At 39.7% G+C, this 15,924-nt stretch overlaps 1 protein-coding gene across 1 annotated transcript in view; it reads right to left on the bottom strand.

Moving 5' to 3' along the window:
• Positions 1-5,221: 5,221 nt before the first annotated feature.
• The window catches only part of GAN (gigaxonin), a gene marked incomplete at both ends in the record, with an annotated part of 50,614 nt that continues 39,911 nt past the window's right edge, over positions 5,222-15,924 (bottom strand). The window contains 6 exons of the mRNA XM_084257340.1: positions 5,222-5,403; positions 5,490-5,599; positions 13,206-13,334; positions 13,609-13,745; positions 14,758-14,907; positions 15,783-15,895. Of these exons, the coding sequence (XP_084113466.1) occupies positions 5,222-5,403; positions 5,490-5,599; positions 13,206-13,334; positions 13,609-13,745; positions 14,758-14,907; positions 15,783-15,895 (821 nt within the window). The remainder of the gene's footprint in view (positions 5,404-5,489; positions 5,600-13,205; positions 13,335-13,608; positions 13,746-14,757; positions 14,908-15,782; positions 15,896-15,924) is intronic.

Here is a 15,924-nt window from a genome sequence, read left to right as displayed (position 1 = left end):
ACTTAATTTACATTGTTTTTATATATTAGATATTTGATTTCACGAGAAAGGGAGAAAGTCAAAAACTCCAATCACTTAGAGAGCTTCAATGACAGGATTGAAAAAGAACAAACTTTCCTAAACTGTTTGCATCGGACCAAAGAATACAGACACAGCCAAGCATAACTGAGTTCCTTATAGGTCATGTAGGTGGAACTACTGCAATGAGGCAAAGGTGAGACACGTTAAAAGTCAAAGTAATAACAGAATTACTTCTGAAAATACAAAAATGTTTACAGTTTTACCAGCTGGCTTGCCAAAGAGACAGAAAATAGTTTAATCCTATGGAAACCTCACTGCCAGCTGGCAGAAGCTCCTACTCGTCTAAAATATGGACAAGAAGGTCAGTTACCCTTATGCCATAAATTGCTATGATTTCTGAAGCCACTGTACAAAATATTGCAGTGATTCTTAGAAAGCTGGCAAAATATTTTCCTCTACATTCTAAGATACAATTTCTTTCCCCTTACTGATTATATGTGGTAAAGCAGGTATAAATGAAGTATCAGCTCTTTGAAAGTAAAAAGTTTCGCTTTCAAATACACTGTTTCTCTTCTTTCAGCTTGGATCAGTGCAACTTGCAAAGGACATGTTTAGGGGTTTAAGTTATACTGAAAATGATTATTTTATTAAAAATGCTTGTGTGCCAAAAGATTAGATGAAAATCTAGCAGGGTAATAACAGGTAAAATGAAAATCTGAAGCCCCAGCTTCTGCTTGTGGTTTCTATTCACATCCAACCTGAGATGACAGCCAAGACAGAGCTCCATCCAATGGGTGGGGGGGTGGGGGGGACGCAGTACCCATCACAGAGATGTGAGGATCAATGCAGTGGGTTCTGGGAAAGATTTCAGCCCCATATAAAATATAGGAAACAAAATCCAAGATTAAAGGTAATAAATGTTGGTAATGTGCAGTGTGTCAGGTCTCAGAGACCCTGCAGGACGTATGGAGACCAGCGTGGTGTGTCAGGTGCCAGGCTCTGCACAGTCTAGTCTGTATGAGTCTCCACTCTATATTAACAGACCTGCCCCATGTGTGCCAAGTTGCTCATGTAAAATCCAGCAAAATAAGTCACTGTGGGAGACTTTTCAATCCTGGGAAGACCAGCACACAGATCATGAGCGGAAGGAGCCAATGGTCAGATACTGACAACCTACTGTGTGGCAGGTTTGGGATTTAGCAGATGACTAAGAGGATGGATGCCCACAAGAGGCTTACCATCTACAGAGAAGACAGTGTTACATCTGCCCCACTGTTAAGTTCCCCAGAAATCCAAGCAGAATTCTTAGTAGGGGCTCAAAAGGTTTTGCTGACTAACCCAGGACCATAGGAGGCCTCTCCTTAATTAGGAAAGGCAACATTCTTGGAGGTAATACTGTAATGTTTAGTTTTAGCAAACCCTGGAAAACTTCTGGGATCCTGGATTGGTACATGCAAGCAGATATGGGCCACATGGAAGGCCAATGGTCCAAAGCAGCTAACTTAACATCTCTAAATACCCAACTTATTGCCCATGGTAATGTAGGTCACAGCAAAGTTAGCCCCACCTTTACAGGGTCAGGACAGAGAATGCAGTTCCTGTACATTGCCAAGGGAACTCCCCCACATACAAAGGATAAAAAGGCACTTCCAAAGTGCCGGCATGAAGGTGCTAGTGCAACATAATACAATCCATCAATATCAAGACACACCATCCTGCGGGTCCCTAATATTCTTTTTCTGGTTGTTGCAGTTTGAAAATAGCCTATTAGCTACTCACAGAAACAAAATAATAAACTAAGGAAATAAAGAATTTAGAGATCTCCTTAGGCCGAATCTTAATAGCTACCAACTATTATTGGTAGACACTTTTTAATCTCACTGAAGAGGAGAAATGCAAACATCAAGTAAAACTTACTACAAACTACAAATATTTCAATATTTACACTCAACGTGAGTTTAACACAGTAGTATAAACCAAAGGGCCACAGGCTCAAGAATTTATCTGAAGCACCAGGAGACAGTAATTTATGTAGTATGGAACTACAATTCAAAAAGTAAACATCTTACAAACAGACTTACCAAGTCTCTCTCACTCTCTCTCACACACACACTCAATCTCTCACACACTTTTTCTTCTTGCAAGATAGAAACACGCAAATTAAATCTTCATTTTAAACTAAACATGCAATTCTTTGAAAGATCTATATTTGGATGTGTTAAACAAGGAAACAAACAAACCTAGTTTAGACTATAGCCTAGGAAAGATCTTTTAAATATGCACTTATTCTAACCTGAGACAACTTTCCTTCTATGGGTAGGACAATGAAAATAAATTGCACTTCTCCCAAAGATTTTTATATTAAACATTTTAAAATCTAGCTTCAGCCACCAATCCCCACATATAACTGGTAAAAGTGCCTTATAAAAGAAAGAAGTACTAAAAATTCAACAAGAAAAGATGTGTCAAGGCATAAGTGGAATGTTAAAACACAAACCTGCATGAAATGAGTTAAAATTTATTTCACAATACTTAAATAACTGTAAGTTACCAAAAGTCATCATTAATTTTGGAACATAATAAAATTAAATACCTCCCTACACTTCAACATAATATTTTTATATTTATATAAGTAAAACAAGGGTTTGGCACTTAGCAGCTTTTGTTGGTTATTGCATCCCATATTATGTGGCAAATTTATTTTAAAAAACAATACCTAATTTCTGCAGCTACAGTGTCAATGAACTAAATTTTAAAAGAACTACTTTTATAAAAGGAATTGACCAAGTCACACAGGCACTGAGAATATTGCAATAGGGACCCATTCATCACTCCTAAACAATGAATTGTCTCCTTGGTGATATAAACTTCAGAAATGAAGAAAAAATGACTGCTTACCACAGCTTTCTTAGACTCTCGGTTACTACTTCAATGTACTCTCAGCTGCAGCTTCTGAATGTTCTATACTGTATAAGATATCTTACCAAAGAAAACTTACTTTTTCAGCAGATGCCCTAAAACTCCTATTTAATTACAAGAAGAAAGTTTTCTTTCTTTGCACTGACCACTGGCCTTGTGATGAAAAGGTATCCAGAGTGCGGGAGAGTACAAGACCACAGCTGACAGTAAACACAAAGGGAAAAGCTGGCTTTGCTTTCTATTTTGAATTGATCATGTTATGTGAATGTGTGGCAATCTGGCGTAATGCCTCTGATGAGAAGATAAAAACCTCATACCTGCTTGTACCAACATCTTCTGCCAGAATAGAGAGGGCCTGTGTCACACAGGACATTCTTCAGCAGCCCACGGGCAGGGCTCCTTTCAGCAGCTTTTATAAGGCCTGATTCCTAACAGGTGTAAGAAGAAAGTGCAGCCAGGTCACCTTTTTTTCTGTTTGTGGGTGGGAAAATATAAGTGATGTTTCATATGCATGATAACAGCATACAAACATTCCTTATAGAAAGTTTCTAGAAGCAATTCCTGTTCTCAGATTTACAACCAAAGGATACATGTGTACATTTATTAATCGTTAAGACAAAAATTCTGCCTTTATAGTCCTATTCTAAGAGGAAAAAAACTGGTAGAAAACAATTCAAAGTGAACTATATTAAATTGATTAGAAATCTGATATTGCATAAAATTCAAATTATGATGTAATCAAGTACTCCGAAGTTCTTGATGTCACACGGAGGTGGTATAATTTGAATGGAAAACAAAATATCTTACAAGATAAGTGCCACCAATGATGGTCTCTTCTCCCCCAGTGGGTAGTGGGGTGGAGTGGGCTGACTTGGGAATGAGAGAGAAAGGAGAAAAAGATGAATATGCTCGACTATGAACAGAATGAAATTAAGTTGAGGTAGTTTATTCTACCAGCCAAACTTTACTCATAACATAATTTGTCTAAAACTCTTACTAGTGAACGGCATCAAGAAAATTCCACTACAAGGACTAGACTCTTAACAGAGGTTCGCATCCTAGGACAAGTTTTCAAATTCTGTGCAGTAGTAAACAAGACTGTGTGCTTTCAGAGTACAGATCTTCCTCGACTTACGATGGGGTCATATACCCACAGACCTGTCCTATGAGGGAAATATCGTCAGTGACCACGCGCACTGGGAGATGTGGTGGCCTGCATGGCCCTGCATCACAGGAGTGCTATGGTTGCTACAGAACAGGTATTGTTTTCACATCAATGTCAAGTCAAAAATCCCTACAACGAGCCATCGTAAGTCGGAGACTGTATTTTTAAAAGTTTTTGATCGCTATATGTTTTATCTGGATAGGGTTCTTTTTTTCTTTTTTTTCTTTTTTAAGTCATCAGCAGACCTTAATTATTTGTCTGACTTGGGCCTTTCTTTTATAAAATCTCCTACTTATTAGTGTCCTATTCATCAAATGGTTCTGGTGAATTGAAAAGGAAGAACAGTGTGGCATGAGATCCTTTACAATTCCAAGAGCTTTGCCCCAGAGGTGACAGCATGATGCACCTGACCCTACATTAACAGAGATGTCAGCAACTTCCTGTAAATTCATGTGAGGGCTGCAACCTGACTCGTTAAATTATTGAATCTTCAGATTACTAAGATAGAATGTCATAAAAGAGAAATTTTATCTTAGTTTCTATTCATCATAATCTAGTTTTCAAACGATTCTTAGAACAGAGTACTAGTAAATGGAGACTAACTGGCTTATAGCCCAATCTAATATTTAGGCACAAACCTTAAGTTTTTGGGCAGGGTTAGGCATAATATTTCCTTCCAAATGCAGTATAAAAGCAATCTTGGTATGTTTGGATATGTTGATTTGCATATATGGGGTTTTGTTTGTTTACCAAAGCCAGGTACTGGAACAAAGCAGTCTGTCTGATAGGAGTTCCCTTCAGGGAAAATGCACCTTAATTTTTAACTTCAATATTTTACATTGTACCAGTTCCCACTTCCCTTTTCCTTTTGACACTTACTAGCCTCCACTCGTTTACAGACACATCAAACTGGAGGAACTGATTCCTCCCAGGTGGTTTTTTAAAAGTTATGTGTTCTCCCAAACCAGAGCTGAAGCTCAAGCTTTTAAGCACTATAAAACCACCAGAGGTACCAGACAAAGGCAGGCGCATAGAGCAGGCTTCGCTGCTGCCTGTCCCCTCAGAGAGCCGTTGTGTATGCACTTGGTCGGGGCTCTGCTTCTGCTCTGCTCCCTCTCACGGGGAATGCACTCGGATGCGGAATAAGCCTTGCTGAAGCTGCAGGCGGAAAAGCTTGCAATTCGCAATGCGTAAGGCTGCACACCCAGTGCGGCGCAGGTCGGATGGAAGCAGTGGTTTAGTGTGGTGCCAGGTTCCTGTGCTCCTTTTAAACTCACGCACATAGTCGTAATTGGTACCTAAAGCACGAGAATGAGCAAAGGTGAGACAACAGCCTCTGAACCCCTGGGAACCAGCTCCAACAAAATCAATGCCACATTCTTACCTGTATCAAGGTCTCCGATAACATAAATACTTGCTCCTATGGGTACAGCTCCATAAACAAAAGAGGAACTGGCTGGGATGCATAAATTCTGGTCATTAAGGTAGATCCACCTGCAAATAGACAAAATAAAGGAAATTCAAAGGATGACCATAAAATCCAGTAAATGAGACAAGACCAGGTGGGACATCAATAGTACTAGTTAGTCTCAACACCCGCCCCCCTGCCCTGTTCCACTGATCTGCTTCCTGTCACTATAGATACTAGTTTTGCCTATTCTAGAATGTCATATACATTAAATTATAAAGAGTATTCTTTATTTTTTTAAAAATTTATTTATTAAAGATTTATTTATTTATTTATGTGCCATGTGGGACTCTCGCCGGTGGCTGGGGATCAAACCAGTGCTGCAGAGGCTGCAGGCAGCTTCGCAGCCCAGCGCTCAACTGCTGCGCTACCAGGGGAGGCCCTAAAGAGTATTCATTTTTTATAATATAACTTATTTAAAGTCATAACTTATTTGAAGAATGCTATTTACCATTACATATCATATTCCATTTTATCTTTACAAAAACACTTTTATGACAGACTCCCCCATAAATGAGATGAGTTCTGGATCATACAGTCAGACACAAATAGACTCAATACTTAAACACATATCCATAGGTCTTCAAAGCCTTCATTATCCTCACCATCCAGAGATTCTCTAGCACCAAATTAAGGAATCAAGAAGCATTATCTTCTCACCATACCACAGAGATAATATGAATTGTTATATATATAGTTTAAAATATACCACTTACCTATCTCAGTCCTTAAATTCATCTGAACCTTGAACATTTTTTTTTTTTTAAGATTTATTTATTTATTTATACAAGCACTGGGTACAGTCAGAAGCACAGGAGGGTGAGAGAATTCACCAGAGCCAGAGTGGGGAGCAGAACAGACAGACTGACGATGTACACTGCTGAGAGGAGCAGCGGGCATGGCAGGAGAGGTCTGTGCACCATGTGGGACCCTCGCCAGTGGCCGGGGATTGGACCGGCGCTGCAGAGGCTGCAGGCAGCTTTGCAGCCCAGTGCTCAACCACTGTGCCACCAGGGAGGCCCATTGAACACTTCTTTGAGCACATAACCTTATTATGTTGTTTCTGAATACTGACAGCATTTACCAGAGGTTCTCTTTCTTGGCTGGATCTGAATGTTTATTCATAATGCCTTAATATATATTTTATAATGTCCATATAAGTCTTACTATCTTGTAAAAATTATGTACTATCTGAGTTATGGCACTCTTGTCATTCCTAATATTGCTAATGTGTATCTTCTATTTTTCCTGATCAATCTGGGTAGGGGTGTATCTGTATTATTAATATTTTCAAAGCTTCAGCTTCTAGCTCTTGGATTTTAGTTTTTAAAATCTATTTTGTATCTCACTGGTTTCCACATAAATATTTATTATTATTTCCTTTATTCTGCCTCCTTTGGGTTTATTTGTTCCTGTTTTTCCCATTTCTTTTTTTTTTTTTTCTTTAAGATTTATTTATTTATTTATTTATTTATACAAGCACTGGGTACAGTCAGAAGCACAGGAGGGTGAGAGAATTCACCAGAGCCAGAGCGGGGAACAGAACAGACGGACTGATGAAATACACTGCTGAGGGGAGCAGCAGGCGCGTCAGGAGAGGTCTGTGGGCCATGTGGGACCCTCGCCGGAGGCCGGGGATCGAACCAGTGCTACAGAGGCTGCAGGCACCTTTGCAGCCCAGTGCTCAACCACTGCACCACCAGGGCAGGCCCCGTTTTTCCCATTTCTTATGGAAGAAGTGAGGTCTTTGGTTTGAGAGCTTTTTTTCCTTTTCTAATACAGCAATGCCTTCATCCACAGTTTTGCTTTCCATGTTTTCAGTTATTCATGGTCAGCTATGGTCCAGATAATTTTGTACAGTAAGATACTTTAAGAGACCACATTCTCGTTATGTGTTATATCTTGTTATTATTGTTAATCTTACAGTGTCTAATTCATAAATTAAAACTTAGCATGAGCATGCATGTATGTGAACACACGTAGTGTGTATGGGTTTGATATTGTCTGTGGTTTCAGGTATCCTCCCACTCACATAAGGGAGGGGTACTGTTTAGACATCTAGTTCTTTATAGGAATTCCTCTAAGTACTGCTTTAAGGAGCATGTGCCTTTCAATTTACTTCTTTTGCAAAGCACTGTGTCTCCAAGAGTCAATCAAGTGTTGCTTGCATCAAGAATTCAATTCTTTTAATTTCTATAATTTGTTAATGAATTTGTTAATCCATTCACCTGCTCATGTTCACTTGGGCACCTCCCAACAATGCCATTTTGAATATCAGAGTTCAAATCTTTTCTTGGCTGCTTAAGTAATGAAATTGCCAGGTTATATCGTTAAAGGTATATTTATTATACCTTAATAAAGTATACTTTATTGTTATATTGTTATTTATACTGCATTATTTACCCAAAGGTTCTGCTATCACACACCTCAATTAACAATATCTGAGAATTCCAACGCGCAGCATTATGGCTAAATCTTGGTACTGTCAGTTGTCTTCATTTTAGTCACTTGAGTGGTGTGTACTTCCCTGGAGACTAATGTGGAAGAGGTGTAGGTGCTCATTGGCCATTTCATAATAATGGGTCAATCCTGTGAAATGTCTGCTCAAATATGTGCTGGTTTTTAAAATGGGTTTTCTGTCTTCTTACTGAATTATATAAGACTCTTGATGTTTTGTGGTTACATCTCCTTAATAAGATACATATATTACGAGAATTTCCCACAGCAGCCATGGACTGTCTTTTATTTTCTAAATGGAAACTTAACCGAAGTTTTAAATTTCAATTCACTACAATTTATTCTTTTTTCCCTTCATGCTTTGTTTCCTTCTAGGAAATCTTTACCTACTCTAAGGCTGCAAAAGCTTTTCCCCTATATTGCTTTTTGGTAATTTATATTTAGGTCTTATGATATATTTTGAGTTAATTTTTGTGTACTGAGGCAAGAGCCCAAGGGGGATACCCTGAGCCTATCTTCCCAAGTCCACTGCTGCTCAAACTCCCAGAGCAACACCACTAAGCAGTTGACACGTGGCCCTCCACAAAAGGCCAGGCACAACGTCCAGGATGTGATCCAGATTACTCAACAAAAGAAGAGCCAGAAAATGAGAAGTCATCCTCAAGGGAGTAAACAACCAACGATGCCAACTTAGAGATGACTCAGATGCTGGGATTATCTATCAGGCAGGGACTTGAATGCAGCCACCTAACCATGCTCAGTAAGGGAAAGGAAAATATGCTTATGACGAAAATATTGGAGATTTCAGCACAGAAATAAAAAAGATCTAAAATTCTACCTGGGGCCTCCCCGGTGGCGCAGCGGTTGAGTGCTGGGTTGCGAAGCTGCCCGCAGCCTCTGCAGCACCGGTTCGATCCCCGGCTGCTCCCCGGAGAAGGGTCCCAAATGGCGCGCAGACCTCTCCTGCCGCCCTCTGCTCCCCTCAGCAGTGTACCTCGGTCCCTCTGCCGGCTCTGCTCCCCGCTCTGGCTCTGGTGAATTCTCTCACCCTCCCGCGCTTCTGACTGTACCCAGTGGTTGTATAAATAAATAAATAAATCTTTAAAAAAAAATAAAATAAAATTCTACCTGAAGAGCAAAATAAACCCAAAGAAAGTACAAGGAAGGGAATAATATACATAAGAACAGAAACCAATGGAACAGAAAAATACACAATTGAGAAAATGAGCAGTGTTTATTTGAAAAATAAATGCAGTGTCCGTCTTTGTCAACAGAGGGCACTTAAGGGCCCACAAGGCAGGAGAGAGGAGAGCCTGCTTTCCTGGGATCAGGATGCCTTGTTTTCCTCCTCCTTCATCACTACTTGCTGGAAGGGCAAGTAGAAAGCCCACAGGTACCCACCCTCTTCAGGTGAGGTGAGTTCTAGCCTTTTGGGGTGGGAGAACTCCAATTTGCTCCTTCTTGGGGCATTTTCCCTCAGTCCTAAAGAAAGTAGTTATGCTTCCTACATTAGCTATTTCTGTATTCATTCAAGTCCTTTTCCATCCGTTAGCAGGTAACCACCTCTTACTAGTTAGTAATTACAGATATTAAATTTCCCTTGTTCATATTTCTGCCTCCTGACTATGTCACTAGTGAAACAAGTTTGGCCCAGAGTGAGGTTCGTCTCCAATGCTCTTGTTCATGTTTCACAAAGACATCTGTACTACTTGCTACTGCCTAATCAGCAGATCCAAAGAGCATAACATGGTCCATAGAGTAGAACATTGTGATGTTTTGTGACCTGACATCTCTGTGGACTAACATGGCAGATAGCAGGATGTGCAGGGGTACTGTTAGTCTTGCCAGGTAAAAACAAATGACTCTTGTTGGGGGGGGCCTCACCAGCTGGTATGAGGAAAAAGTGTTAGGTCAACAGCTGCATACCAAGGCCAGGGGTTGTGCTGCCTAAAAACACAACACTGAGTAGTCTACAATTAGTGTAATCTACTCACTATGTTTGTGAAAGCACACTGCAATATTCTGAAATTCATGAGACTTTTCTACTTTTTCTAAGTTAACATAGTGGCGTTAGGATAGGTATCACCACTCTTGCATTTTCATGTCTGTGATGGTGACATTAATTTCTGCAAATGTCTTAAGGATGTAGTACTCTTCTTTTTTCCTAACTTGGAAGGAAAGTTCCAGAGACTTCCAGCTTAGCCATTCCTACCAGGACTGCCCAATCCATAGGTCAGAGCACCAGCTGCAAAGTCGCTCTGTTCAGTTGCACATTCAGGCATCAAAAGGTGAAATAAACAGCTCTAGGCTTCAAAGAGCAACTAATATGATTTATCTATAAAATTGAAAGGGGGAAGATGTTTAGGTTGAACAAACGCACAGCAATAGCAAAGCACTGGATGGTTATAAGTGAGTGGGAGTAAAGGACATGTGAAAGGATGAAATTGAAAAAAAAGACTGTGGAGGTCTCTGAGTAGGAGGCTAAGTAGTATTATCTTTATTTGGTGAGCAATGGAACAATATGAAAAAAGTTCAACAGGAGAATGAAATGACCAAATCATATTAATTTTTCAATAGCACAAGCAGGTAAAATATATTATACAAGACTTGCTATGAGGCTAATGACACTGCATGTATACACTTGCTATGAGGCTGATTACACTGGGGAGTGGTTGAGAAATGAAGGTGATTGTGACATTATTGGTTACAAAAAGGAGGAGCAGCAAATAGTGACATGGACAACAAAGAATAAATCAAAGATGAGTATATATATATATATATATATATATATCTGGGAGAGTGGTTTTATTAATAAAAGAACAGAGACAGGTAGAACAGAGACACATGGAAATAGAGAGACTGTCTTTCTGGCTATATTAAGACGTTACTACAACTTAGTATAACTTATGGCACTTTCTCTGCTCTCCTTCAAACACTTGTTTTTAGTCAGAAACACAGAAAATAAGATATGGCATTTTTCCAGGAAAGTTTAACCTAAAAATAGGGAACAAAGACAGGAAAGGCAAGAGATTACTTAAAAACAATAATGGCCTCCGATCTTATACAGATCGCTCCTCTGGCAACAGTTTCCACAGTATGCAAATATAACACCCGTGAAACATTTATCTTTTAACAATTAAAACTGCTCCTTTATGTATTTATGGGAAAGCCTGTAATCTTAAGGTAATATAGTATGGTGGTTGATCAGACAGACTTTGGGTCAGGATGCCAAAGTTCAGGTTCTAAGCTGTTGCTTGCTACCTTGTGTGTCTTTTGGGCACGTTGCTTAACCTCTCTTGATTTGGTTTCCTCTTACGTAAAAAATAAGAAAAAGAGGATCTGTCTGAGAGGTCTGTTTTGAGTTAAGTAAGTTAATACATGGCAGTGAAGTGTTATTTGTGTTCTAGACAAGAATCTTATGCATCATAAGACTGACAAGAGAAAATAAACTGCTCTCTTCATTCTGTTTACAAATTGACACTGGAGAGGGTGGAAAAAAGGAAACTGAAGGTACAGGAATTTTATTTGAAAGTGCTTTTAAACAGCAAGGAAGGAACAAAACCTCTAAATTTGACAATTATGAACTGAAACCAAGTAATACACTTATATTTGAGGTTTATCGACTATGAACATGAAAGAACCTGACAATAAAGAACCTTCCAACAAGCTATAGCAAGTCAAGGGCAGATGGAAAAAAACCTTACAGCCAGGTTTAAGTCCTATGTGATCAAAACCACAAGCAGTCTTGATTACCCCATCGGGTTGGTTATAGTACTCTATCTCAGATAGTGGAAGGAGAAATTAAAACATTACGAAAAAGGCTTTTATCAATATTCTACAGAAAACACAATGATTATTGTGAAGTTGGGCAGACTGTCTCAAAATTCACTTGGGCAGGAAATTAACAGGCCACTTCAGACCTTGGACAATCAGCCCTCACAGTAATCTATTAAGGAAGAGAAATGTAGAAAAGTCTTTGAAATTCTGCTCCTTACTCCCACCAGAACAAACATCCTCTGGAATGCCTTCACACTTTGTCTAATAAATTTTCCAAAGGTAGTTTAACTCTGTAATTGAAAGAGAAAAAAAAAAAAAGCTATGCAAATACCCTAAACTTTAAACTACATTAAAAGTTAGGTAACAGTTATTTGTATTTCTAAAATATTGGCAACTGCTCACTGTTTGCCTTAATCTAAAATACTATGAAATTAAACGTTATATTATGGCACCCCCTCCTGGTAATATGATTGTAATACTTTAACCAGATAATTTTAGTGTGGCAGTTTCCCTGCTATATTAAGGTCTGAACATAATAGTGCAATAAAAATACTCGCGAGTGGTTACAACACTGAAACATATGAGAGGAGGAAAGAGGGGGAAATGGCTGGGAAGGATGTTACCTATTCTACAAGACAGATATGCAAATCTGTCAGATGAATTAAGAATCTCCAACACCATGCTTCATCCAATTAATCAACATTATTGCGTGTCTAACAAGCCAAATTGATTCGAAAAGTCAGAATCCAAAGTTGACCACACTGGATGTTATCCTTAAGGAGCTTACAGTTAACGATTACAGTCCCAGAGAGAAACCACAATCTGTTAAAGGATCACAGACTGAGGAATCTAAATCAGGCAGCAAGACAGAAGAAGGCTTTCTCTAAAGAGTGATGGTTAAGCAGAGTTTGAAAAGAGGCCAAATAACTGAACAAATGTGGGAAGGGCAAGTTTAGGCAAAAGGAAGCATACAAAAGCCCAAAGTCAAGATAATAATAACACATTTTGGTGTGTACAGGGGGAAATATAGCTTAGTATGACTCCAGTGAAGCATCTTGTTTGAACAGTACAGAAAGCGTAGACAAAAGGCCGTATCACAAGAGGCTGGCTAGATATACTAAATAAGGAGTTTAAACTTTCTTCTAAAAGTTGTAGGTGGACAATGAGAGATTTTTAAGTAAGTGCCAAGGTCTGATACACATTTTAGAATGCATGACTTTTCTATGACTTTCTTTCAAGTTACCAATACTTGTGAAATCACTGAGCAAGTATCTAGTATGCATCAGACACATCCCCTAAACATACAAGAAAACTCAATAATTTGAAAACAAAAGAAAAACATGACTCTGAAAACAAAGAAAAAACTGCAGAATGGACATGAACCCATTCTTAAATTACCTTTTAAACTCGTCGTGGTAGAATTCAGATTTGCAAGTTACCATCTCACTCCCCTGGATGTCTTCTCGACTTCTGACTCCCCCAAAGACGTACAGCTCCATGGCAACACCACATGCTACTGCTCCAAACCTGAAAGGCACAGAGAGCATATTAAGTGTTGCATTTATAAGTCACAGTCTGATTCCCTGATTCCTCTTATGCTTGTTTTAACTGTAACATTCAGGGTTTCATATGTGGGTCACCTTCCCTTCTCAGGAAATGGATTATTCACTTAATTTAATACACACAAATGCAGAACCAAATAAAGGTTAGTTTGGAAGAAAAGAGGAGCAAAGTCAGGTGAAGGGACTTCGGATGCAACCACCCACGGGGAGCCTGCAAGTCCATGTCCATGATGTCTCACCTTCTCTCTTTCAGTGGACATATAGCAGTCCACTGCTGGGTCCTTGGGTCATAACATTCCACAGACTCAAAAAGCTTTCCATATGATCCTCCACCCATTGCATAAATTTTCTTTTTCATAGCTGCATAGCAGCCAATCTGGAAGGAGGGAACAACAGGGTAGGAGACATTTATTATTAAAATCAGATGAATAATAACATATCTAGAGAGCACTTTTAGGGGCTGGAAAGCTCTCTACTCTTTCAACATTATTTAAAGACTTCAAGATTTATATTCCATGGAGTAAGATGCTCCTCTGTCCCTGCTCAAAATGAGTTAGTTGGAATTTAGCTGAGAGGACACCAACAATGAGAGAACATCGTTTGAGGGCATCCCAGTACTGAAGGTGTTAGATACCTACAGCACTGGACAAAGCTCTGCCTTGATGACAGTCTCCCTGCCTAGGTCAGGGGATATAAATACAGCAGACTATCTTTAAACAGCTCACGTGAGCCATTTGTTTTCACTCTACTCAGCAAATTCTTTACCTAGAGGTTTATGTTTGCCCCTCACCCTGCATGATGATTACGAAATACGCATAGAAGATCTGCTTGCTCCCTAGGGTAGTGCACTCACAAAGCATGCATTCAGGGTCGGCCCTGGACACAGCAGGGCAGCACAGAGCCCACCACCAGGCTAAAAGCACTGCGTTTCCTTGGGGTAGGGCTAAAGAGAGTGAAGACAAGCTACCAATAGAGATAGAATTCTGTAACATGAATGTCTAACATTATTAATTGTAATAAAAGACATGTGTAGGAAATGAAGAAATATATATATTTTTAAAGATTTATTTTTTTTATTTACACATGAGCTGGGGTACAGGCCAGAGGCGTGGGAGGGTGAGAGGATTCACCAGAGACAGAGTGGGGAGAACAGGCAGACGGACCGAAAGCACTGCTGAGGGGAGCAGTGGGCGTGACAGGAGAGGTATGCCACGCCATGTGGGAATCTCCCTGGCTGGCCGGGAATCAAACCCACGCTGCAGAGGCTGCGGACAGCTTCACAGCACTGTGCTCAACCCACTGTGCCATCAGGGAGGCCTGGAAATGAAGAAATATTAATTTTGAAATCCAATTTAAGTAAGCTACTTATCACAATATTTAGTTCTCACCTTTCTAACCATGGTCAAATCAGGTTGCTTTGTCCAGGTTTTAGAATAAATATCATAACATTCCATGGAAATCAGCTCTTTCTCACCATCCTCTCCTCCTAAAATATACAGCATTCCATCTATCTCCACAATTCCAAAGTTATGTCTTGCCTGAAAAGACATCAAAGATCTTTTTATCCAAAAAGTCATTTAATTAAAATTACAGGTCTAATTATATTGCAGAGTTTCAGTCCAAAAGCACCATGCTCAACAAGTTCTGATTTACCCAGTGGCTCATTCTTCTACTACAACAGAAAGAAGCACCCATGCCCCCCATCTCCTCAGAACAAGGGAATTATATTCAGGATGCATTTGCTGGCAGAATGGCTACTTTTTACTCACAACAGTATACAGCAAGAAAGGGAACTATTACCTCCTGGGTCAATAAAATGATCTGTGTGGAGCAGTGAGCAGTAAGTGTACCAAGCCCATGTGTGACAGATAAGGAAGAAGCAGCAACAAGGTCTGCTGTGGCTGGGAGAGGCGGGGAGGACAGGTTCATGCTAAGGTTATTTGGAACAACAGATGTTTGAGGGATTTTACATTCATTCGTCAACTGTTATTTCCTTAGTGTTTCCTATGTGCCCAGCACCCAAGATAGAGAACTGAACAAAACAGACAAATTTCCTCCATTAAAGTGTTTGTGTGAGTGGTTTAAAAATACCTAGTATGTGAGAAGGTGCTACCTGATATGAAGAGAAAGCAAGCAGGGGAGGAGACAGGGCTGGACAGAAGGCCTTCCTATGAAGACACACAGCAGAAAGCCAGGGAGCAGGCCACATAGGTAAATGGCAACGGTCCTGATGCAGGAGCACCCTAAGAGCATTCTAGAAGGTTTGGAAAACTGTAAGGTCAGTGGCCAAAAGGAAGGCACAAGAAGGAGAGGCAGAGGTGCCTTCTTTTCTTATACTCAAATGCAAAACAAACAGAGGTGCTACAGGGAAAAGAGGAGCCTATCCAGCAAATTAATGAAAGCAATGTTTTACCTCATTCATTGGCGGCAACGCTGTCCACGTGTTTGCATCTGGGTCATACTTTTCTCCTGAGCTCAGGGTTTGTTTATTTTCATCTTGGCCCCCAAATACAAACAAAAATCCTTCTGCAAATAACAAAAGAGACATTCAAAAG

This window comes from Talpa europaea (assembly GCF_964194135.1).
Source record: "Talpa europaea genome assembly, chromosome: 16".
Taxonomy (NCBI): domain Eukaryota; kingdom Metazoa; phylum Chordata; class Mammalia; order Eulipotyphla; family Talpidae; genus Talpa; species Talpa europaea.
The sequence above is the reverse complement of the archived record's forward strand: the minus strand, read 5'-3'. Positions and strand labels throughout refer to the sequence as shown.